The 25,496-nt window shown below is 38.4% G+C and overlaps 3 protein-coding genes across 4 annotated transcripts in view; 2 read left to right on the forward strand and 1 right to left on the reverse strand.

Moving 5' to 3' along the window:
* LOC141432948 (bromodomain adjacent to zinc finger domain protein 1A-like) overlaps positions 1-11,473 on the forward strand; it is a 29,263-nt gene extending 17,790 nt beyond the window's left edge. The window contains 10 exon segments of the mRNA XM_074094783.1: positions 1,379-1,653; positions 2,837-2,943; positions 3,642-3,838; positions 3,840-3,845; positions 5,019-5,105; positions 6,217-6,340; positions 6,524-6,591; positions 7,245-7,375; positions 8,327-8,490; positions 9,007-11,473. Of these exon segments, the coding sequence (XP_073950884.1) occupies positions 1,379-1,653; positions 2,837-2,943; positions 3,642-3,838; positions 3,840-3,845; positions 5,019-5,105; positions 6,217-6,340; positions 6,524-6,591; positions 7,245-7,375; positions 8,327-8,490; positions 9,007-9,139 (1,292 nt within the window). The 3' untranslated portion in view covers positions 9,140-11,473.
* Positions 11,474-13,067: 1,594 nt separating this feature from the next.
* On the reverse strand, positions 13,068-15,393 carry roh (reduction of Rh1). 2 transcript variants are annotated; one of them, XM_074094045.1, is made up of 3 exons: positions 15,287-15,393; positions 14,919-15,099; positions 13,068-13,219 (listed from the first exon to the last, which is right to left on the reverse strand). In XM_074094045.1, exons 1-3 carry the CDS (start codon positions 15,335-15,337, stop codon positions 13,152-13,154), a joined length of 300 nt encoding a protein of 99 aa, XP_073950146.1. In that variant the 5' UTR covers positions 15,338-15,393; the 3' UTR covers positions 13,068-13,151. The 2 variants fall into 2 exon arrangements, with proteins under 2 accessions (XP_073950146.1, XP_073950147.1); XM_074094046.1 differs by lacking the exon at positions 15,287-15,393 and adding an exon at positions 15,185-15,277.
* Positions 15,394-15,651: 258 nt separating this feature from the next.
* The window catches only part of Klp98A (kinesin-like protein 98A), a 54,928-nt gene continuing 45,083 nt past the window's right edge, over positions 15,652-25,496 (forward strand). The window contains exons 1-4 of the mRNA XM_074094022.1: positions 15,652-15,855; positions 19,701-19,770; positions 20,384-20,494; positions 21,453-21,569. Coding sequence (XP_073950123.1) covers positions 15,809-15,855; positions 19,701-19,770; positions 20,384-20,494; positions 21,453-21,569 — 345 coding nt within the window. The 5' untranslated portion in view covers positions 15,652-15,808. The remainder of the gene's footprint in view (positions 15,856-19,700; positions 19,771-20,383; positions 20,495-21,452; positions 21,570-25,496) is intronic.

Genomic DNA, 25,496 nt, shown 5'->3' on the forward strand with positions numbered 1-25,496 from the left:
TTTTTCTTAATTTGTTTTAGTTACAATATTTTTCAAATCCGTGGTAGCCTAATGGTGTAACTGTGTAACGAGGTGTCATACAGCTCGTTTAATCCTAACTCTTTGTACTGTCTGGTTTAGCACATATTCGAAAAAATAACATTTAAATTCAAATTTCCTTTTCTAAATTCCACACCTGTTCAATTTACGTCAAGTAGCCATTCTATTCAGAGCCTCCGAGCTGAACACTTACCTTTCTTTTACCCTAGATCCTATAAATCTCTTAAAACTCCATAATAAGCTAATAATTTACTACTCCTATACGAAGGAAGTTTTTATAATTGTACTGTGCATTTGTGAAGTTTCATGAGATCATTAGATCATAATACTACTGGACTTCAGTGCCATTGATTTATATAAATAAAGAACTGGGCACGGAAACGTGCCCTTTTATTATTATCCTAAATAAATATCACTGTCTGCCCTATTCCTGTCTTCTTCCTTCATCCGAACAACTGACACCACCCCGTGACAACTGATGGCTCCTTAAAGAGAGGATCATGGTTTGAAACCCGGACTTGAACCTCTAATGTTTAGGGTTCCGTACCTCGAATGGAAAAACGGAACCCTTATAGGATCACTTTGTTGTCCGTCCGTCCGTCCGTCCGTCTGTCAAGACCCTTTCTCTCAGGAACGCGTGGAAGTATCAAGCTGAAATTGATATCGAATACTCTAATCTGCGGTCCCTTGAAGCCCTGAAAAAATCAAACGTCTTAAGTCAACGCAATTAAAAGTTACAGTCATTAAACAACGAGTTTCCTTACAAATAGCAGTGCACTGAAAACCTATAGGGCACTTCCAGTTGTCCTAGAAACTTGAAATTTGGTATGAAGGTAGCTATTATAACACAACCAACTAGAAAATTCTGAAAATCTTGATTTTTTTATGTCTGTCTGTAAATATTAACGACCAATTTAATCTGACTTCACACTGCGTACATTTTGCTTAAGAGCAGGGCTCTGCATACACTGGATGTATTAAATCATTCGGCAAAATCGAGAAATATCTTCAAGACACGATTCCCGTTCATACCTATAAATGTGCACGGAACCCTTGGTGCGCGAGTCCGACTCGCATTTTTTTTTAAATATACGAGCTTTACGGTGATAGAACACACCATGAGGAAAGAAAGGCCCGCGTGGGAGTCACGGCCCTAGTTTCTACAACATTCTGAAAGAAGGCTAGCGCCCTGCAAGTGGAGCGTATCTTGGCTGGGATGATAGATGATGGATAAATGGTTATTCTACCTGTCAGAAAACCCTCTTCGTTTGCTAGTGTCAAGTCAACTACCTAATCCTATTATTTCGTATTTAACTAATTGAGTTATATTTTTAATCAGGTCTCAGCGACAAAGAGCGCAAAGAGCGCGAAGCCAAGAACAAGCCGCTCGACCTTGAAACCCTCGCCCGCTGGCAAGTGTCCCTGATGGAGAGCCGCAGCTTCGCGCAGATCGTGCTGCACCTGTTCACGCTTGACTCCAGCATCACGTGGGCCGCGAGCATCTTCAACGCGAGCTGCCGGCTGTGCCGGAGGAAGACTGATCCAGATAATATGCTGCTCTGCGACGGTTGTAATAAGGGGCATCATCTGTATTGCTTGAAGCCTAAGCTTACGGTGAGTTTACCTGAAAAGCCGTTGTCAAGCTGAGGGTCGTAGATTCAAGTCCAGGCCCGCACCTCTGCGTTTTTTGTGTGTTATGTTGTGTAACTGTTTATAGTATAAAACATATAAAAATAACAATACATTGAGTAGCAAATGTGCATATTATAATACTTATACTATTATACTTACTTGATCTCTCCAGATCTCTTCTATTTGACTTTTGAACGATTGCCAGAACACCAAAAATCTCATGATATTTCTCAGGTGTCATCGAAAAAAGGCTTTAGAATATGCTAATACTAGTTGTCGCTCGCGACTCCGTCTGCGTAGAGTTTTTTTATCGCTATCCCGCAGGAACTGCAATTTTTTGGGATAAAAACTTTCTTATGTCCTTCCCCGGGACTCAAACTATATGTATATAGGATTTCATCTAAAGGTGAGAATAACAAACAAACAAACAGACTTAAATACTTTCGTATTAATTATTAGTGGGATAGATTGGCAAAACAGCTAAGGTTAACATATAAGATTTTTTCAGTAGAATTTGTTGAGCCGGATCAGGGCGGATTTTTGTAAAATGTTATTCATCAATCTGTTCAAATTTCATGCTATCAGATGAATTTAGTTTTCACGGAGCAAAATAATCGTAAGGTAAGCTTAATTCTTACTCCTATGGCAGAGTCATAAGATAATCCCTGTGTATATAAACCTTCGTCAAAGGCACTGTCGACTTTTGATTGAGGAACTTTTTTTAATCACTGCCATAGACATTTGGAATAATTTGTTTAAAGGATTGTAAGTGTTCAGTCAATTCAACCTTCTAGCAGACACTCTTTCTGCTTTAGGAGTATTTGTGTAATACCGTATGTATGTATATTAAAAAGTAAAAGTAAAGTGGGTTGTATAGTAAAAAGCAGCGTCACTGCTGAGTAGAATAAGGAGCAGCCCAAACAGCATCTTAAAGATGATAGCTGATCATCTTTGTTGTCCTGTTTTAAACGAAATTATTTATAGGGTAAAATCCAACTTAGTTTTTAAATACTAACATTATTTTTAAGATTGCTACTAACAAAAATGAGATCTATGTTATCTTTATAAATAAAATAAATTATTATTATTATTATTATTAATTAAATAATGCTCTTAATTCATCGAAACTTTTGTTTATTCGCTTTTATTTTTATTTTCCTCACAGAAAGTACCTGACGGCGATTGGTTCTGCGAGCAGTGTCGGCCTAAGGAACGCACGCCGCGCAAGAGAAGGAAACTATGGTCCGAGCCCAAGGAAGACTCCAGCAAGAGGTAAACCGTGTGTTTTGTCAAGACAAATTGGTGCGGAGTCTATGTATTTTCACGGCAAGCGGAGTTAGTGTTTCGCGTTTTAACAGCAACTTTAGTAAGCTAGTTGAGAAAGAAAGATAAATACAAACTTTTCCGATAAAATACGATGGCAATAGTAGATTGATAACCAAGGGTGGAAAGTGACCGCCAATAGTTCGAGGGGAAATGGGTAATTTCACCCGAGTTAGACACTCTACTTTTCATTTAGACTGTGAGGAAAGTAAAATACTACAAAAAATTAGAATAATAATAAATTGAATTTACTTGTATCCAACCTTTAACGGTTCCTTTTCTTTATATTATTCCATCTCTTTCTTTCAAATTTCACGAATGATTTCCATCTCTTTCTTAACCTAACTACAGAAAGAGATGGAATATGTTCGTGACGAAATAAAGATCAAATTTCTTGTTTCAAGCGGATGTTCGGCGTTCAACCACCAGTGCATCTAGATGGCCATGCCGAAACGTGAAAAAAACTGTCATTGATGTAAATCAATTATCTTCGACTCCGTGGCTAAACGAAAATTAAAAAAAAAATACTTTCCACCCTAGAGATGAAAACGCAATTTTCCACCCGGCTATCTACCCATGAAAACTTTCCGAACAGGAGAGATGAAAAAAATTATCCACTAGTTCACTACATCTGTTTATGTTAATAGCGAGGAGTCCGAGGAGTCCCTGGACCTGTCTGTCTGCGGCGCGTGCGGCAGCGGCGGCGAGCTGGCGGCGTCGTGTCGCGAGTGCAGCGCGCGCTACCACGCCGAGTGCGTCAGCGCGCCGCCCACGCGACAGGCCAAGCGCTGGCTCTGCGACGTCTGCGCCGGCACCGCCCCCCCCCCCCAGACACGCCAACACGCACAAAGGTACGCCCGACACCGACACCCGACACCCGACCCTCACTTTTTTTAGGGCGTGGCATTGAGGGAACAGCACTGGATCCTGGAATGGACCACTGCAAGTGGCGTAGCTACCAAGGGGCTAGGCGGGGCAGTGCCCCGGGCCCCTCAAGTTCAGGGGGCCTCGAAATTCTGCTTTTAGCTGATGATGTTGCTTAGCATTTGTAAAGTATTTGTAAGATGATTTTACTTCACCTTACCAGTTTTGATAATTTAAGATTAAGATTTAAGATTGATTTATTTGCAAACTGAACAATACAGGATAGCACACAGAATACAAATAAACAATAAACTAAAAAAAATGCGGCCAGTCCCTTGCACTGGTGGCAAAAGAACAGGCCAGCTTAGGCTGCCTTGCTCAGAAGCTGCAGCGCTGGTTTTTCAGCCTGCCCGTTGACAGTCTAGAATGGCCTTACATAGCAGGTAGATAGCAGTGGGCCCATTTTTAATTTGCCTAGCCCTAGGTTCCTAGCTGCCACCCACTGCACGCCAATGTACAGGGTTACTACCAGGGATGCACGAGATAATGAGGGTTCCTTGACAGGCAAAGATCACTAGATAACGTTGGTATCGTGAGGTCCGTTTGTCATTTCATTATAGCTTTCTGCCATCCTTATATGGGGGTCAAAATTTACATTTAGACAACCTGGTGTTATTCAAACTGACAAACGCTGTTGTTGGTAGTGTTGTGACCTCAAGAGTATGAGAAGCGCGCCCTTTGAGTGTCTTAGCAATTTGTGTTGGAAATTAAATTTCTCTTTCGCAGCTTTCGACAAGATGCTTTCCTTCACGGTAAAGCTCATGGTTAATTTTAAGTGTCATTTTGCATTTTATTCTGAAAAACTCAGGTATCATATCCACGACCCTATACTTGAGAGGCGAACAATTGACTACCACGGATTTTTACGGCCTTGCTTAGCAATTGAAATATTTAGAAAACCAAGGCGTAGCAAAAAAAAAACTTTTTATTTACCTAGTTATTTATTAATGTAGCATAATGTAACGTAAAAATCAAAATTTGGTGATATTTTTACACAACTGGCCGAAGGAGGGTAACGTTTTTTGGGCGTATGTATGTATATAAATAATGCTCCCCAAACATCCGTGTCAAAGCGTGATAGTAATCAATATGGTGTCTAGAAGGCCCCGGCCGACGCTGCGCAGCCGCCGCTCTCGACAACATCCACCAGTACACGCGCGCGCTGCACGCCCGCTACAGCAGCTCTGGTTGGTGCATAACACTCTGCATCCACTATACTGTCTCACTCACTCAGCGTAACATTCTCCCATCGTGGCTGCTGGTCTAACCAACTGCATTTTACTCCCTAGAGGTTCTGGTCCCGCATCCACCTGTAGCTTTCGCTCGACGTGGGAACTCTTCTAACGTCCAAGTTTTAGCATCTTCCCTAATCATTTCATAGTTTTCATGGGGTGTTCACTTTCAAAATTGCAATTCGTATAACCCACATCCAGAATGTCATGTACAGTAATGTCAATACATCCTACAAAATTTTGTCGCAAATATTTAAAGTTTGATTCGCTAGCACTGATCTTGTGTTGGTTATGTATGAGTCATTAAGTTATATCTATTTTGTTTGGGGTAAAATAAAAACATGGATATTTATTGCATCAGGCCTAACTTTGCTGAGGTCTATATCCATGAACTACGAGTATAAACAACTACTTTACTCGCCCGCGACCTACGTACCTATGATTTTTGTTTTGCTTTAAGCAGTGGACATCCTTTTTTCTGTTCCGCTTGTCATTAATACTTCTTCAATTGTTATCTGCACTATGCGAACTTACACTTTTTACTAATGACATTTTCTTCTCATGCCATAACCTGCATTGCATCATTCCATATTGAAAGATCGGTTGATCGTTAAATCATTATCGGTTGCTGTGCCATATTTGATGAGCATTTCATTATTTGTAAATTTTTGATTTTCGTTTTAATCCATTTCCATTTGGCATTGATTGGTTGATCAGTTTTAATCATATTTGGGGTGTTGCGTCTGTCTTCATCAATTTGCGAACGACTTTACTGTAACATAACATAAACTAAACATTTCAGCTTGCACGGTTGTTACTTGTGTTATTAATAAATTTTCCAATCTAATAATTCTGTCCCTTATTCATGATTCGGTGTTGAATTGTGCAATTTTCCCTCAAAAAATAATCAGTTTGTGAGTTAAGAAGTGTAGTGCGGACGCAGTTAGCGCTGCTCGTAGTATTTTCAACAGGTGCCCACCCGCTCCGTGCAAACCGCGTCAGCTTTTGGTACTTGTTATAAGAATCCACAGAGCTTTTTATTTTAAATTACATTGCCGTTTTACAGATTCATACGACAGCGATGACAATACGTCGCTAATAACGCTGAAGAAGACGAGGAAACGTCAGAGCAAGGAAGCGTCGCCAATGGTCAACGGTAACACACCTAATGGGACCAGGAGGAGTCGCAAGTGAGTCATAATTGGTCTGCAAATGTAATTAAAGAGTACTGCTTGGGGTGCAGTAAATTCTTCGGTCTGCTTTATTGTTCGACTAATACTTTCGAACCGACAATGCCGGCCCGCTTATGTGTGTATCAACCCTCACTTGATGAATACGAAATGACTATATGATAATTCTTGTTACCATTACAGATCTAAAGACGAAGTCAACAATGGTTCTACTAAAAAATCAAAAACACCACTTACTAATGGCTTTCACGGTAAGTTTATGAAAACATAATACGCTCCTAACTAAACGTAATAACTTATATTATTATTTTTGAGGTATTAAAAACATATATAATATAGGTACCTCTAGTATATCTCCCTGTATAGAGCCGTGGTGGCCTAGTGGTTTGACCTATCGCCTCTCAAACAGAGGGTCGTGGGTTCAAACCCCGGCTCGCACCTCTGAGTTTTTCGAAATTCATGTGCGGAATCACATTTGAAATTTACCACGAGCTTTGCGGTGAAGGAAAACATCGTGAGGAAACCTGCACAAACCTGCGAAGCAATTCAATGGTGCGTGTGAAGTTCCCAATCCGCACTGGGCCCGCGTGGGAACTATGGCCCAAGCCCTCTTGTTGTGAGGGGAGGCCTGTGCCCAGCAGTGGGACGTATATAGGCTGGGATGATACCTCCCTATTTTCCCACAGTGTCTTGATATTTCTCCTCTTGCCTATATCAAAACTCGTAATTTAGTTTAGGATTACTTTCAAAGTGTTCTAGTTTCGATATAAATAAAAAAAAAGAAACTATTGATTCTCTGACACTGGTATCTTGCAACATACTAACTAATATGAGTTAAAATCGATCTAAACCTTTTTAAAACGAATAAAATTACCAAGTGTATATGTGTGTGTACATTTCGCAGAAGAGAAGTCAAGCAGAAAGCGCAGCAGCAAAGAGTTGCAGCTACACACGGAGTCGTTGGAACAACTGCTGAAAGAGGTCATGAAGCACAAAGACTGCTGGCCGTTCTACGAGCCCGTCAAACTGGAAGAGGCAAGTACACGCCCAGTGGCTTATGGTTTCACGATTTGATTGTTTAAATCGAATCAAGGAAAAAATGGCTAAGTTCGAGTTGGACTCGCAGACGAGGGTTCCGTACACATTGATAGGCAGTCCTTCTCGTTAGCAAAATGTATAAACACAAAAATAAATACAGATTTTTCTCATTAGTAGCTCATATAAATAACAACTTATATTATAATGAGCTACTTTCATACAAAATTTCAACAACCGGAAGTACCCTATAGTTTTTCTATTAAGGCTATCTGTATGAAAACACCTGTAATTTAATAACCGTATCTTTCGATTGCGTTGATTTGTGATTGTGTTGATGGGGTAGTGACTTCAGTGTTTGATATAAGGCCGCGGCCACATGAAATCGCTCGACGCTCGTTTCAAGTGTCAAATCTGGTCACGTGACATATAGCGATAAAGCTGAAAATGGTGAGCTTTTGAGTATCGCTGGAAAAAAACCTTCAATTTCGGGGAAAAACAATGTTATTTTTTTTTTCATTCACTGCAATTTCTTTTATTTGTACCATTGCCACGACTGGTACTAAATGAGATTAAGAAATCAGCTTTCAAGGCCAAGATCAATTCTGCTAGAAGCCATCTTGTCGCTGCTGCTCGACGCGGCGACTTGACGCTACTTTTTTGAGTCGCGGGAAATTCAAAAAGAGCGCAGTCAGCGGTATCGGCAATTTATGAAAGAATATTAGTTGTTCTTTTACAAATATACAATTTTACTGGCAAATGTGATGAAAAACATTGTATGTCGCACGGGCGGTACTAGAATTACGAACATCGACTCATTAAAGCCCGAAGTCGAAGACTCTCGTTCGTAATTCCTTATTTACCGCCCTTAAGACACAATGTACTATTACGTTTTACGGGCTACGTTGTTAATTTTTTTGTGCGAAATTATAACTGTAGTATCGTATGCAGGTCCCGGACTACTTAGAGGTGATCGAGCAGCCGATGGACTTCACCAGCATCAAGCAGAAGCTGTCCCGCGGCCAGTACGAGTCGGACGCGGCGCTGCTCGCCGACGCCGCGCTCGTGTTCGCCAACTGCTACACCTACAACCAGGAGACGCATCCTGTCGCCAAGTCAGTACCTTACCTACCACCTCACCGTCACCGGTTATACGACACCGTCATCAACAGATCAAAACCTACCCTTAGATTAGAACATCATAGTGAACGACAACTGGCTTCGTAGTTGCCTGTAACTCTTGCGTTGTCATCGGTCTACTTAGTGGGAGGCTTGCCAACGCGGTTGCTTCCGGTTCCTGGTCGCCACTCGAGAACTTTTCTCCCCAACAGTTTGTTCTTCGAGCGATTTCGCCTGCCCATTGCCACTTCAACTTATATTTATATTCTTTGAGCTGTGTCGCTAATTTTCGTATCACGACGGCATTTTTGAATAGTAAATACTTTGTCTGCATTGGTAAATGGTTCAACTTTTTGTACTGCATCCAGAACTGCTAAAATTCGTGGGTGTGTTTGTATTGTTTTGGATGCTGATAAAGTGTTAAGTCGATCCTGATAAATACACATATATATGTATAGTACTTCATAAAACTTTAATTCGACTTTAGACTAAATGCTGTCTCACATTTCCAGATGCGGCGTCCGCCTAGAGAAGTACATAAACCGGCGATGCCCGGACCTCTCTCTCCCACCGATGCCCGAGTTCAACGGGGAGCCCGAGAGCCTGGAGGAGGCGTCGCAGGCCAAGAAGCCCCGGCTCAAGTGATCGCGGCCCTCGCGCCTGCGCGACTTCCTGTGCTACTGAGGCTAGTGACTTCGTGCTAGTGCTACTAGCATAGTGATACTTGGTGATATACTCAGTGATGTGAATTGTGCAGTGTCAGGATTAATCAAGTGATTGCACGCTGCGCTTTGTAAGCTGATGTGCGCTTTAAAGTGACATTGACTTGTTTGTATAGCGTTTGATGGTTGGCAACATTTTGAATCGCCAAATACTTTTGGATAAAATCAAAAAAAAATTAACCATTTTCTAGTTGGTGAGAGTTTTTGGCAAAAATATAACCGCTTTTTCGCAAAGGAGGGTTATTGTTATTTAAAAATGTTGTCAACGGTCTTATATTAGATATATTAAATTGTAAATTGTAGGGAATGGGCCACTGGACATAGAGGTTAGTTTTTAAACTCAAACGAGTAGTGTCAATTGTAATTGTTTGTATCTCGCGATCATCTGCGGTATGGGATTAATGTACAATATTTAAGTGGTTGTTGACACTTGCATAAATTGACAATGGATCAATATTTTCGTATTTAAATGATAAAATTATTAAGGTCTATCAGTAAATTTACCAACCATGTAGGAGTGTCAAAGAATACATTTTTATCCAAATAATAACGCCATTGTAAAAAAAAATACTCTGTTATCATATCGACAATTATTTAGCTAAAACTAGCACAAACAAATATTTCTTTATGGTTTCAGTGCATGCAAGGATTCTAAATCCAACAGTAATCTGCAGTTTGCTTTAATCAATAAGTTAAGTATCTCGGTACCAATTTGGTTTATTTGTTCTATTGGTAAATAACTATTTAAATCAATCATGTTTCGCAAGGTTTAAAATTGGAAGTGTGTCATTTGTGAAGATTGTAAAATGGGCTGGATCCAAAATTTGTTTGATATTATGCACATTTAATTGTATTTATAAGACAAAGACAATCATTTTAAATATGCTAAATAAAACTACCATAGTGTAATAGCATTTGTACAATATATCACGATTTTTAAAGCATCATTTGTCCGTATTCTGTGTTGTTATTGTATACGTCAGCCGAAAATACACCTTTTTACCCATTAGCTTATTACCTACATAAAGGGACCCAATGTACGATTCGATCGTTGAAGAACGATTCAATTGAAAGACTCATGGTTTCAATTTGTCTAAATGGATCGTAAAGAAAAATCGTACAGTATATGCGGCAAAAAATAATGACAGCTTTGAAATTGGTCCTACTCCTACCACTTATATACCTGCATTTATTCGTCTCAACTCAATTAGCCCTGTGTCCGTGGGAACGTCGAGGCAGGTCTTAAATCCCGACGCCATCTTGTGTGACGTAATACAGACAAATAGAAAACAAACCCAAGCCCTGCTTTTAGCGGCGTACTTTTTAGGCGCAGATGACGCAGTTAACACGCTTCAAACAAGATCAGTTACTTTGAGAATGCTCGACGCCGTAAACACTCATTGTATGCGCCTGAAAAATACACTGTGTGCATAGATCCTAACATGTCTCGCTTGCTATACAAGATCAGTTATATATAGTTGTTTTTAGGTTACAAACAGATCGACAAGGTGTTCCGTCTACCCGTGTTAACACTCCAGATATTTATGCGTCGGATGGCACCAGGTTTAAGGCGTGTCTCTAACTCGAATGGCTATAAATAATCAAACATGCTTGTAGTGCTAACATTGAAAATAAGGAATGTTTGAGTTGAAGATTTGCCGTGCCAAATTTGAATGGCTTTTATCTCTGGATTTATTCCTAGACTCATACAACCCAAAGTTAATTATTAAATAGATAATAAACTTAACGAATTAAATTCCCAAAGGTAAAACGTTCTCACAGATGCAGGAGACACAGTGTGATTAATTAGTTTTATAAAATAAAATAAGGCTTGTGTTCGCCAACATTTAGTATTTATTTAAATTTATTTTAACATAGAATTTAGAATAGTTTTACCCTAAAAATTGTAAGTTGTTTTAGTATCTTTTTAAGATGCACACTTAACTCCGTTTGAATAAAAAAAAATGTTTCACTGCAGCGTTTTGTTTCGAAATTATATTTTTGTTTTTTTGCAGTGTTGCTAGTTTTAAACAGCGACAGCCTGGGCAATTCAGTTTTTAATTTTAAATATTTTGTTAGTGTTTTTAGTAATGCTGCGATCAAAATGCATTCCTTATTAACAGAATAGCATGTAAAATGCTGATTTTCAGTACATTGTTCAAATAATGATTGTTTGCGATTATTAATTTATTGATGTAATTTATAAGTTTTTTTAATAATTTACATTTGTAGTAATAAAGCACCCATATGGTATACACTCAAGGTTTTTATTACGGATCGTTGCTTTACCCCTACTGATTCGCTTTCTCTTTTATTAGACGCACTTCAACTATTGCAAAATACCACAAACAGGACTTATCACGCTAAAACACACGAGTAATATTTACCTTGACGTTTTGACCACATTACATGCCGTGGTCACGAGTAGACTGAAGAGTGGGGTGTCAAGTCTGCCTAGCAGCGCGAGTCCTTCGAGCTACCGGCACTTCATCACAAATAGTACTGTATAATTTAATAGTGGCATATTTGCTGGTCTATGTTTCGTTTAAGTCTTATTTTCTTAAGTTTTTTTCTATATTGTACCGTTTTTTGCCCAAATAAACATTAAACATTAACCCCCTTATTCATAAACGACAATCAAACCTATTTTAGTTAAAATGCCGCTAAAATTCGTTTGTCCTTATCTGTCACTTCGACATTTGTATTTGTTAGAAAGGGACAAAGCATTTGTTAGTTAACATAGGCTTGTTAAGTTTTATGAATAAGGGGGTAATAGTACTGGCACTCGTATCTCGAACTACCCTCACTTGGTCATTTGGACGACACCGACACAACACTAACAACGTCCGATCGTCCCTCCGAACACAGGTACAGATGTATTACTCGTGTGTTTTAGTGTGATAAGTCCTGTTTGTGGTATTTTGACTATGAGTGAAAATCACGAAAGTTTAAAACGTTACAAACTAAGTAAGCGTTTTATTTATACAGTTTCAATATTAGAAAAGAAAAAACAATAAGGCTGATTGGACATGTTGACATGTAAATGATAGTAGTTTGAAGTCAAACACGGCAATTTAAGATGCAGTCAGCGCAAACAGTTTAATGAACACTAGTGTTCTTTACATTGAATTTGTTCGATGCGACAATGACTATGTATGAATTCGCTGATAGTGTAGTGAGTTCCGAAGTCATAAGCTACGCGGCAATTTTAAGCAAATATGCGTTCCGGAGCAATGAATGTCTGTGTTTGAGACATCTGAAATTTGTTCCGAACAAAATGGGACTATGAACACTGTGGCATGCTCGTGGTACGTTTTAAGGTGTATTAAATTTAATCTAAACTTTGCTTTCACGCCCGCAATAACAGACTTTGAAAGCCACACTTAAAAACCTCACGCAACAGTGCGCCATCTAGTGAGACAAAAAACGATAGCCCTCATTGACTTATAAAGGTCATACATGGCGACTTCGCAGCGACGTAACTATGCAGTCGCTAAAAGGCCGCGATAGTCTCCACATTGTCGATAGTTTATACCCTCGCCTCGCAGACGATCAATATTCGCAATCCTAGATAAACTCCTAGATCTAAAGCGGTATCAACTCCAAATAACACCATTTTAATTTAGACGGACAACATACATTTCATTTTTGAAAAGGCCTAAATTAAAATACTGCATTATTTTGAATTGATAGTATTTTTATAGATGTGTGAACAGTGGATCAACTCAAAATAATGCACGATTTTAATTTAGACCATTCCAGAAGTTGAATTAAGTCTAAATTAAAATGTTGCATTATTTTGAGTTGACCCACTGTTGATCTGGGAGTGTATAACCAATAAAACTCAACAATTTAAACTAATTCATGATTTATTCACTTTTGCTTAATAATATACCGTTACATTGGTTTCGCTTGAAAAAGGCTATCAAAATTAATTAATGGTGTCCGGCTGCCTCCTTCCTCCTCATCTCTGCCCACTTGCTGACATTCTCGGGGGAGTTTGCTGAAAGGTAAAAGTTGTTGAGATTAAAATACCTACAGCCAGACAGATTAAAAAAGAACTACGACAGTGTTGCCAATTAGTGGCTCATTTTAGCTTTTTTTATATATTAACCTAATCAACTTAGAAAGGTTAAAACCCCCATAATTTCTAAGTTTTATATCTCAAAAACGGCTGAACCAATTTTAATTAAGAACCATCTCCATTTAAATAAGCTTTTGCATCAAAATCTGTCCATCCGTGTGAAGCTATGATGGCACAGACAGACATACACACAGGAGTCAAACTTATGATACCCCTTTTTGCATTGGGGCTTAAAAAACAACTATTAAAAAAAAAAGCAGTAAATGTCGGCAACATTGCGCATCAATCTTTCCTACTAGGTCAGTAAGGAAACAAGACACTATACCAAATGATAGGCTGGATAATGGCATCAATTTCTAATCCGCATCTATCACGGAATTCAATCCAACTCTGGTCTGTGGAGTCTATATTTTCAAATCATGATTTCTTTCTGTCAAGGAGTACAGATCTGTTCACTCACAAACATGTCCTCAGTTGCAAGCGTACCCTCAGTCACGCACACTGAGACTAAGACAATGTGTAAGTACGAGGTTTACTCGTGCACATTGATAATTAGCTGTGGAGGGGCGCGCCTTCGTGAGTGAACAGATCTGTATAAGATGAGGGTAGAATGGACGATAAATGAGATTTAGAGAATGCATTGAGGCTATATTGTTAGCCTCCAGAGTAGTCTCAAAAGTATGCAAAGATCACTACTTAAATACTAAGGGATGAAAGTAGTGATTGATGGATGATGGTGATGTATATATATGGTTCTAGATATAAATTCCTACCATATCTCAAGGTCAACACCATCTATTTAACTTTATATCTATAGATAACATTTCTAAACAGTAAAGTGAAACTTACAGGTGAGCAAACATGAATCTATTTGAAATGATATTCAGTCCCTAGAGCTAATGCAGTATGAAACACTAGGTGGTGTTTCTGTATCTAAGTTACTCATCTCTTTATCAACACAACGAGAAGCAAAAAAAATTACAGTACTTTTGTTAAGTTTTATAAACTAAATGATTTATAACATAGAAACTACTGTAGAAATGAATAAAAGAAACCGTCTCAGTAGAACCACAATAGATCTAGGCAATCTGCTTCTCAAAATCTTAAGGTATTACACAATTTGTATGGTCACCATTTTGTTTTTTCTTGAATCAAACTGTAAAGGAGGAATTATACGGTAAGTGGTATCTAAATTTCAATATCTGCCTTTACAACCAAGTCCTAATAGGTATTAAGAAAGAAATGCAGCTGTTTTAGGTATAAGATAAATAGGAATGCCATCATGTTGGGAACTAACACTGGGACTCATTAGTGATCCACTCGCCCGTGGGTCTCTTGGGGTTGAAAACTGGCCACTGTAATACATTAGCCTTATTACTGTGCAGATATATAATAAACAAGTCACTATGGGAAGAGACACTGAGACAATCCCATATATACGGGATTTATGGCAGCCCTAAGGATACAGCGTGTTGTGTCTAGATCAAATCCTAAGGGAGGGTTTTGAATCTAGTCAATTGATGTTTGTATTTTGAATTATTGCAATAACACTGCACATCATCTAATTAAGTATTGTTGCCTCATATTGGCAGTCTATGCATCGGATATAGATACTCACCCAGTTTGTGGATCTTGTAGAAGATTGGCACGGAGATGACAATGCCGGCCATCCAATACTTCCAAATCCACTGGTTGGAAACGTAGTACTTGAACGGGAACTGCGCGATCTTCGCGGAGATCGTGTAGGGGAACTTCATGGGACGACCTGGGGCAGCGTCAGACATAGTTACGGCTTCGGGCTGAAAGGAAACAAATTATTATGTAATGTGACGAACATCGACATTGAAGTTTGAACTCAAATAAGGCGGAAACACTTTTTAGTACATTTTAACTTTTTATTAGCACGAAAAATGCGAAGACTAGAAGTCTGTTTGATAAATGAATCAGTTATTTGCATTAAAAACTAAATTTTAGAAAAATTCTAACCTGAATCTCTGAGACGAAAATCGACAGCTGAATAATGTTGCCATAGCCCATAGGCAATAAATAACGTGATTCACAAAAAATAAAAAATGCTTCGAAAAAAGTTATTGTACAAGAAATTAACACATTACTTAATAAGGAACTATAGTATCGAATTTTCTATTTGCAATACAATTTTTGTAATTGTAATGCCTGTAATTGACAAATTAATAAAATGAGGCTGTATGTGCTAAACGCCTATGTCTTTACGTAAACAAGTGTATTTTTCGAACGGCTTTCTGTCAATTTTGCTACTTTTGTTGCCCAACTTCAGCCAATCCGCACAGAGCCGACGAAAGTTGTGATTGGTGAAACAATGATCGAGTTGTCAAACCTCTGACGTCCGATCCGAGCTACATTTGCGCTGCGCTGCTGTCAGTTTCACAAAAGTTGCAAAAAAATGTCAACCAGCTTCGTAGTGTCGAATTTGTGTGGTTAAATTAAATGTATTTCATATTTATACTATTGACAATATAATGAGTGAAAATGGCTTCGGTAAAAGTTGCTGTAAGGGTTCGCCCATTCAACCAAAGGTCAGTCAAATAGCAGTTCACGTAAGAGTTAAATTCGTAATGTTATTGCTCCGTATTGTTGTATGGGACAATGTAATTTCCGAACTCACGCCCATTATCTTGATGATTGACAGCATTATGATATTTTACGGCCGCAATGCGGTGTTATTAGCCACTTGTTACGTCTTGAGCTTAATTTTTATGGCTAAAACGAATCATTCGAATAAAATTTTGAGAGCGAAAAAAAACAATGATGTCACTATCAACGGCAATGACTTTCACGGTTCAGTTGCATTGGGAGCACAAACTGTACCTGCGCCGGGCCATTTGGATGAAAGCTGCGGAAAATACACAAAAACTTGTGACCTACATAAGTATCATTAGCCGCTTGTGAAATGAAAGTATAGCTGGATTGTTTGTTTGTTGTGTGCAGACTCAATGTTTCAAAGTAAACACAGCTTTGGGAACTTTTAATTGCTTACAGACATCACTGGGCTTTATGAAGCATGTAGTACTACAGCTTTCAGATAAAAACACAGAATAAAAATAAAGTAATCAGATGTTACCTTGTTGTAAATATCCCACACAGCTTGCTTCTCCCCCATGTAAGATTAAAAAATAGACCAGAACTTTCTGTGATTTTCAATTACTACCAAATTTCAAGTCTCCACCTGTTACTCATTTGTAGGTAAACTGTGTAAAATATATCATTTCACAGTCAAACAAAATCTTACTTGTTATTATTTTAGAAGAAAAACAATATGATCTATATCTTTTCTTTTTAATCCCATTCTCTGGCACAGCATCATGTTTAGGTTGACAGCTCTGTCACCCACATACCTAATATTGCCAAGCAAAACTAAGTTCTGTTTGTAAGCAATAAGGTTTTTAGCTTACATCTGTCATTCTCAGTACAGCATGGTAAATATAGTATGTTTTGTTGACAAATACAAATAGAAGTAAACACTGCCCATTGTGTCCCTTGACAAAGATGATGAGTCATCACTGATCTTGCTACTTGGTGCAAAACATCATTAAGGGAATTCAAATAAAGTGCCAAATCATGAGCAAAATGATTCATGTATGTTGCTACCTAATGAAGTCATTAAGAAAGCCGACATAGTGTACTTAATTTTTTATTCTTACCTTGCTTCATTTCTATATTGTGGCTTTGTTGCTATTTAATAAGAGTGGTGGACTTCATGCCCTCTTGTTCTGAGAGGAGGCCTGTGCCCAGCAGTGGGACGTATATAGGCTGGGATGGGATGGGATGGGGTGGACTTCATGCGTCATAGCATTTGTCATTTGACAATCTTAAATAATAAATAAATGCATTAAATAAATAGATGTCTATGAGCATGAGTTACCTGGTAAACTTTGTTTGTATCATAACGTTTTAAACTTTTGTGATTCTCACTCGTAGTATAAATACCACAAACGGGACTTATCACGCTATTATTACACAAGTAATATTTACCTCGACGTTTCGGCAACGTTACAGTTGCCATGGTCACGAGTAGACTGAAGTGTGGAGTGTCAAGTCGGCCTAGTGATCAAGTGCGGGTTTGTTTGTATCTCTGAAGATAAGAAAAAAAGAAGTTCAAGAAACTTTAGAGCTTCTAAAACTCTTTCAATAACAGAAAGCTTAACTGTCACTGATTAAAATAGACTACTTTTCCCAAAAGGAGAAATGTTCTGCATAATGTTGACAGTCTTACACAACAGCTTTAATCTTTTTTTATTTAAGTGTCCTTACATATTGGTACTACACATGAAGAGATGTAAGCAACTTAAGTTAGTCCCTGTTTTTTTAAATGATAGTTATCTGTTGGTTAAACCGCTACAGCATCAAAAAAAGGAAAAATTAAAATAAAGGGCATCATCATGACATTAAATGGTGACTTGACTGTCTTTTAGCTGTAGTATGGCAGTATCTGTCATATAAAATAACAGGTACTTAACAGAGAGAGTGAGACAGGGCTTAAACCTATTACCACATAAGCCTAGATTTATTGGAACAGAACTCAAAAATTAATTACGTAATAGTTACATAACATTTAATGTCATAATCTGCATTGTTATTCAATACTCTGTCCATTTTGAGAGCACTTTGTGCAACTGAATGATGCAAGAGCTGCACTTCTTTAGTAACTGTCACTCATACATATCATAAACCCTCTTGTCAACGGCCTTTGCTTCTGTGACAGATGATTTAAGCATTGCATCAGGGGCACTTACTAATGGACTAAAAGAATTTCCTTGCTCACCCGCGACCTTACGATAGCTAAGCTTATGCAAAATATGCGTGTTCATGCAGTTCCTCCACCTCCACACTGTAAGAAGACACACAAATCACACAAACCCATCTATCACCACCACCACACTACACTGACGCGTTTCGAACTCAACCAGAGCTTATCTTCAGAGTGACACAACCATACACCATGCTACCAGTTGTTATACTAACGAACCACAACCACCGTTTTAACTTGTCACTGTAACTCCCCAAGTACCCACATACGTTTTATGAAACAAAACAAAACTACCCACAAATTATTAATAATTTTTTAAACCGTCCTTCAAAACTACCTTGATTTTTATTTCTTTTCTTGGTCGCGGGTGAGCAAGGAAATTATTTTAGTTCATTGATATGGACCTCCGCAAAGTAACGCCTGATTCAATAAATTACTTACTAATGGTTGTAATTTTAAGGCCTCTAGGGGCAGCAATTTCACCCTATTCAAGAATGACAAAACACAGATTGCACTTACCTAATTGATTTATGCGGCTTTAAATCTTGAAAGATACTTTTTGTTTTTAAATGTTCTAGTTGTACAGTTGAAGAAAATGAATCGCGTACCAAGGTGGAATGTTTGTGCTACTAATGTCATGTTGACATTCCATACATCTGGCAAACATATTATAGTGAAATTATTATTATTATTATTTTAAATTATCAGGCAGGCAGTTGCAAGCAACTGATAGGTGCTGTATCTGCTGTTCCTTGGTTAAGTTTCTTTGTATTGTTAATGTGTTGTCGAGCCGGTTCTTAAATTGGTTCACATTCAGTGCTAGACTACATGTTCTGGTATTTGTTCCATGTCTTGATCACTCTGTTACACAAGAAATTTTTACGAGGGTTGTTGTGCGATCGTTCAGTAGATAGCTTAAATTGGTGGCAGCGCAGACGTGTGTTGTTACTAAAATTAAACAAGTCATGGAACTCCTGCAGTCGTAATACCCGGTAAGATTCTGTAGGTCTCTATTAAATCGCCACAATTGATTATGAAAAGGTTCCACCCTGGTATGTGATTCAGTTTCCTCAACTGTATATCAGGAATAGGTTGAAAATGGTTTACAAATTTTGTACAAAATACCTAGGCACTTATACTTGGTTTGGGTAGGTAATTAACTAAATGTAAACAAACTTCAGCTGCCAGATTTGGTACATTCAAGGATTTTAAACATTTTACTTATCTATCATTGTAATAAAAACTAGACTAGTGTATAACTAGACAGAAATGCAAATGTTTAGATAGTTTAATGGGGGAATTTCAATATTTAAGACACCAATTTGATGTTGTTTTGTTTACATTTAGTTAAATAACTATCCCAACCAAGTATAGTAACTTACATACAAACATTGGAAATAAGCGAATTATTTTGGCGAGTCATTATTCATTGTGACATTCTAAGGCCTTTGGTCAACAGTGGTCTTCAGGCTGATGATGATGATGATTGCATATTAGACAAACGCTGATAACGAAACATAGAAACAAATTATCATGAAATGGAAATCGCGCGGAAACCATAAACAAATAAATTTATCGAAAACTTAAAGAAACTAATTTGTATTTGTTTTGCAGGGAGAAGGACATGAGCGCAAAACTGATTGTCCAGATGGAAGGGAAAAAGACAAGATTACTCACTGTCAAAGTAAGTAGCATGCAGCTTTTGCCCTAGTAGGGTTGCCTGGCGACCGGATAAAGCCGGACATCGGACATAGTTAGGCTTCTTCAATGCTTATCCGGCCAAATTAAACGGTGTCCGGCTTTTGTTAGGCTTTTTACAACTGACCAGTAAGTTCATAAAAATAAAAATGATAATAACCATAGACATTACATACAAAAATTTTGTCATATAGGTTTACTAAGACACAAAATCCCTGCTTAATGTTATAAATGCAAAAGTAACTCAGTTTGTCTGTCTGTCAGACAGACAGACTCTTGTCTGTCGGTCTGCCTGCCTGTTACTTCTTCACGCTTAAACTACTGAACCTATTACGATGAAATTTGGTATAGAGAGAGTTTATAACTCTGGGAAGTACAAAGGCTACCATTTATAACGAAAAAAAATGCTTTTTGACGCGTTCGAAGCTTCGGGCATAAGCTAGTCCTTAATAATGGGGCGTCCTTTTTGCCCAAAAGTCCGGCAAAACTGGCTGGTCCGTCCGGCTATTACGTTTGAGGACCTGGCAACCCTATGCCCTAGCATAGTAAAAAATATTAATACTTTGGCTGTAATTATTAATGTTGTATTTCTGATGCAGAACAGCAAAGAGCAGAATGACGGCAACCGGGAGAAGTACAAGGACTTCACGTTCGACCACTCGTACTGGTCCTACGACCATGGAGACTCGCATTATGCCTCGCAGGAACAGGTAACACTACACCTTTGCTTCTCCTAGACTGTAGGATGACATGCAAAGACCATAATATGGCAGTGAATCGTTAATCTGAGAGAAATTTGAAAGTCACCACAACATTACGGTGAAGGAAAACTTCGCAAGGAAACCTGCGAACTCGTGTGAAGCAATTCAGTGGTGTGCGTGGCTGCGTGGGTACGTGTGTTTGTGAAGTTACCAATCGGCACTAGGCCCACGTGGGAACTACAGCCCAAGGCAGTACTATGCTATATTCATTTTAAAGTGCCGAATTATAACAATGAGAGTTGTTCAGCTGCACATGGCTGTGCAAACACCAAAGCAGAGTGTATCAAGGCTGAACGCATTGTGTACATTTTATTCACGACTTATGCAAATAGTGGGCATGACCTTAGGTACAGTTCCGGAGTGAACTGCAAATGTCTGGCCACTGAACTAGTGTTTATCAGATATTATAGTTCATTACGTGTTTAGAACACGCTATATTATTCTTTGGCTTAAGAAAGTTAAAGGAAATTAAACAAAAAAAACTATATTTTTTTGTTTTTAATGCAGAACTTTTGGTGATGTTCTATAAAAAGTCATTGTATTGTCTCTATGTCCCGGCCTATATAAATCCTACTATCTGTAGGTACCATATTGTCTTAGTGCATATTGGAGAAACACATGCCTTTGAATTAAACTACTTCGCAGGTGTATGCAAGATGCCTAGCAATGTTGGCACATTAATTTCGAAAAAGTCAGAGGAGCGAGTTAGGGTTGGAACACAATCCTCAGTTAGAGAGGTCAGTGGCAGTGCTAGTGCTGGCAGCACGCTGCTGCGGCGCAAACTGCCAACTGCCTGCCATGGAATCGACCCAAAGCACGCCAACAGCATCGGCAGCCCCCGCTCACTGCACGCCACTGGGTCAAAGGACTGGGCTATGGTTTCGATGTAATGTTGTATTTTGTGCAGGTATTCTCTGACTTGGGCTTGGACGTGCTGGACAGCGCGTTCGAGGGCTACAACGCGTGCGTGTTCGCGTACGGACAGACAGGCAGCGGGAAGACGTTTACCATGATGGGCTCGCCCGTGAGTACATCCAATTATTAATAGATAATAACTAACACTTCATAGGCACTCGGAGCTGAACTGAGAGATATTTATAACAACATACACAAAAATCGTCAAGAAATCTACCAGGTCGAAATAAAAGGGCTATATTATTATAACACTTCATACTAGACTCGAGAATGTTGTTGGTATACTCATATCTCTTCCTCCGTACTTTCACACCTAGTCTGCGCTCGTCTTAAGTCAGTCTTAATGGTATCATTCCAGTGTGACTGCGACCGGATTGCGCCACCCAATGCCTTAGTCGCGTAGTAGTAGGTATGACTTAGTCGCCCACCAGTCGCTGTCGTAGGTCCGGTCGCCAACATCGTAATGTCATGTTTACGGACGCGAATCAAAGAGGCGATAAGAATCTGGCGATACGAGTAGAAGGGAGGAAACGCGTGTGACACATGGAGGAGTTATTGCTCAAAGGTCGGAGCCTAGGTGAAATAAACACAACCTGTATTCAGCCTGTATTTGGCTTAATGGAAATAATAATAATAATAATAAACTCTTTATAATATGTATCAAGAAGATACAAAATGCATATAATTAGGTAGGAAATTATGATAAACACGTTTTAAGAAAGGGCGTAACTTTTTGTGGAAAATACGTTTTGCGAACGAAACCTTTTGCGCACCAACCGAGTGATTCAGCCCCAGTTACTACAAATATTACAAAGTGCTACAATTCCACATAATTGACACTTTTATGCAACAACAGTTAACGATTATGTCGGTTTGTAGCACTTGTAATTGAAAAAATAAAAAAATGTTTATTATAACACCGGGATAATTACAATCAATTATTAAATACAGTGAATCCCAATCTAGGCTGAGCCTGTATCTTGGGACCCGGAGTTGATATTTATGTGGTACAGTCGACTATAAAGAGATACAGCTCAATTAACAGAAATATGAATACACGACGATCCCATAGATAGAGCTAATGGGAACGGAAGCAATACCATGCCTCGGTACCGCTCTGCTTTCAGAGCATGACATGAGTTCGTGTGAGCTAACTTTGGGGCGGCAGACGTGAGCTTGCCTTCAGAATCCAAAAGCTTAATTGTTACTTGACCTGAAATGTAAATTTCAGAATTTTATTTTTTATTTTTTATTTATGATGGTGGAAGCAGTCTACACTTCCACTGAACGTAGATAATAGTTAGTGTTTAGTTTTGTAACTAAGGGACCCCATACATCCCTGTATTATTATTATTATTTTTTTGTGTTTCTTTTTATTTTATTGTCTAATGTAGTTTTAAGTATTTTACTTGTAATTATTTTATGTTGAAAAAATGACTTTTCTGCCAAGTTTCTTGCGGCGCATTCTGCTTGGCAATGATGGTCTTTCCGAAAGCGCTGGTAGTTTAAAAAATGACGTGTAAAAGTGCCCATTGCGGCCTATTTACTGAATAAATGATTTTATTTTGAATTTTGAATTTGAATTTGAACGATTTTATTAACTAAACGTTAAGGTTATGTATACATATTTTTGTAACTTTAGGGGGTTATACATCTCTTAGTAGTCGACTGTACAGGCGACTGCAAGTGTAAGTCACAATCAATAAGGGTTGCTTAAGAAATAAGAATTCCTAACAAATCGAATGTGAATATAGGTAATATTGTTATATTTCTAGGTCACGTCGCGACCGGGTCGTGACCCTACCGAGATTGGGTCAAGGCGTTATCATACCTACAAATTTTTTGCTTAGTTATCGTAATTATCCAAACGACGTAATATTCATGTCCGGGACCCTTCAATTTAGAACTTATGTTTCAAAGTATAACGTTTAAATTTAATACTAGATATAGGTTCTTTTAAAAGGACGAATGTCTACTTAGCATTCGCCTATTTTAGAAGATCCATGCACAAGATAGTTTCTTGGGTAAAAAATATTAGGTTATTTGTTCCTTCAGTTAGAATATTAGAAAATATTGGACAAATATCTTTTTATTAGGCGACAGGCTAGCAACTGTACTATTGTATTGTACCTTTTTTGTCAAACTTTAAACCTAAAATGGCTAAAAGTGGCTCTGAAGCGGTAACGTTTCGTGTGCTCTGCCTACCCCATTTGGGAATACAGGCGTGATGTTTGTGTGTTGTGTGTGTGTGTGTGTGTGTGTGTGTGTGTGTGTGTGTGAGAGTGTTGTGTGTGTTGTGTTGTGTGTGTGTGTGTGTGTGTGTGTGTGTGTGTGTGTGTATCTTTTTATTTTCATTTAATTTTTTCTCATTCTTTCAAACAATAACCTAACCTAACAAACAAAAAGTTGCAAACATTGTCACTTCAAAGTTTAATATCTCAAAAACGGCTGAACCGATTTTGATAGAGCATGTCCAAGAACCGTAGCTAGAAAACCTGCTTTCAAATTAAAAAACCCGCATTCAAATCGATTACATAGTTAAAGCGCGTAAAAATTCGCGAGTGGGGGTCCGTGACGTCGCGCCGTTCATTTAATATTTGAAGAAATAAATAAATCCACCCTATTCACTTAAAAGGAGGATTCAACACTAGTTTTAAAACAAAAGTTGAAAATAAATAATTTTGTTTTTTTTTTTTAATTTTATTGCTAAAATAATCTACGGAAAAATTGATGATTCATGTTTTATCTTATCATTATCATGTCATTATACAATTGGTGTAGTTTTGTTACTGTGTATTACGTTATCGTTATCGAGCAATCGGGCTGTTATTGTATTAGCACTTTATCGCTACCTAAGGTTATTCAGGTGTGCTGTCTCTCTCACATAGGCGTCAAAGCGTGTGTCCAGTAACTGCGATGCTATGTTTTTGCTATATTTTTGCACTATTATTTTACTAACTTCTTTGACGACCGCAACGTGTCGTAATACATTAAATTTAAAAAGAGTACTGAACTTAATGCATAATGTTTATGTATTTGACATAATTTCAAGTATATGTTTACCTATATAAATATTTTTTCATCACACTTGCTCGTAAACAGGGTCGTAACATGCAGGCTACCTTGCTTGCAAAACTCTCCAAATAAAACCCTCGACCTTAATGTGCTTGTCATGAAACCCGTGGTCGGTAAATGAGTCATTGCGCGTACAAATTTTCTTCTCATGAAGCCCAAGGTCGGTAAATGAGTCAGTGCCCGTACTGATGGTGCTGCTGCAGGACTACATGGTCTACATGCACACGCACGTTGCGGCGCATGCCGAGGGAGTTAGAGGGCGGCGCTGCCAAGAGCACAGCCTAAGGTATCGCCAATATTTGGAACAATTATATTTTTTCTTTTAGAAATATAAAATTTTACTCGCAAATGTGATGAAAAACATTGTATGTCGCACGGGCGGTACTAGAATTACGAACATCGACTCATAAAAATTAATAGACTCTCGTTCGTAATTCCTTATTTACCGCCCTTAAGACACAATGTACTATTATCCGTTGTCTAACTATAGTACCTACAAGTTCTGCTTAGTTTGAGGTTTGACCAATTGGTGCCAATTCACTCACGCTATTTGCTTTTATATTTATTTATGTTAGAGTTTCTGAAACGGCTGTAACGATTTCGATGAAATTTGCTACATGGGGTTTTCGGGAGCGAGCAATCGAATCTAGCTTCGTCTTCTCTTTCTTTCGTGTAGGTTTATAGTATCGCCTGGAGAGAGATTTCTCTGGTGTCCCCACAATAGCCCTTGCCGCCTGCGCAAACCGTATCCCACCTACAGTAATAATAATATCTTGGGACAAGTTGGATGACAATGCAAGTACAGTCACTATCAGCCTTATTCATAAAATAACCTTAATTGAGGTTTGATCGGTCTGCTACTTAGCAGACTGATTAAGCTTGTTAGACGGTTGTCAAGGAGTATGATTCATAAACGCTTGCTAGCAGTCTGCTAGTTGTTGAGCTGCTGATAGACGGATTA

Source organism: Choristoneura fumiferana, chromosome 11 (genome assembly GCF_025370935.1).
Source record: "Choristoneura fumiferana chromosome 11, NRCan_CFum_1, whole genome shotgun sequence".
Classification (NCBI taxonomy): domain Eukaryota; kingdom Metazoa; phylum Arthropoda; class Insecta; order Lepidoptera; family Tortricidae; genus Choristoneura; species Choristoneura fumiferana.

Coding starts and splice junctions, on each gene's coding strand:
- roh (XM_074094045.1), bottom strand. CDS start 15,337: ATGGGCTATGGCAACATTATTCAGCTGTCGATTTTCGTCTCAGAGATT. Junction 15,100..15,286: donor TTTTCGTCTCAGAGATTCAG/GTTAGAATTTTT, acceptor GTTTCCTTTCAG/CCCGAAGCCGTAACTATGTC. Junction 13,220..14,918: donor CTACAAGATCCACAAACTGG/GTGAGTATCTAT, acceptor TTTACCTTTCAG/CAAACTCCCCCGAGAATGTC.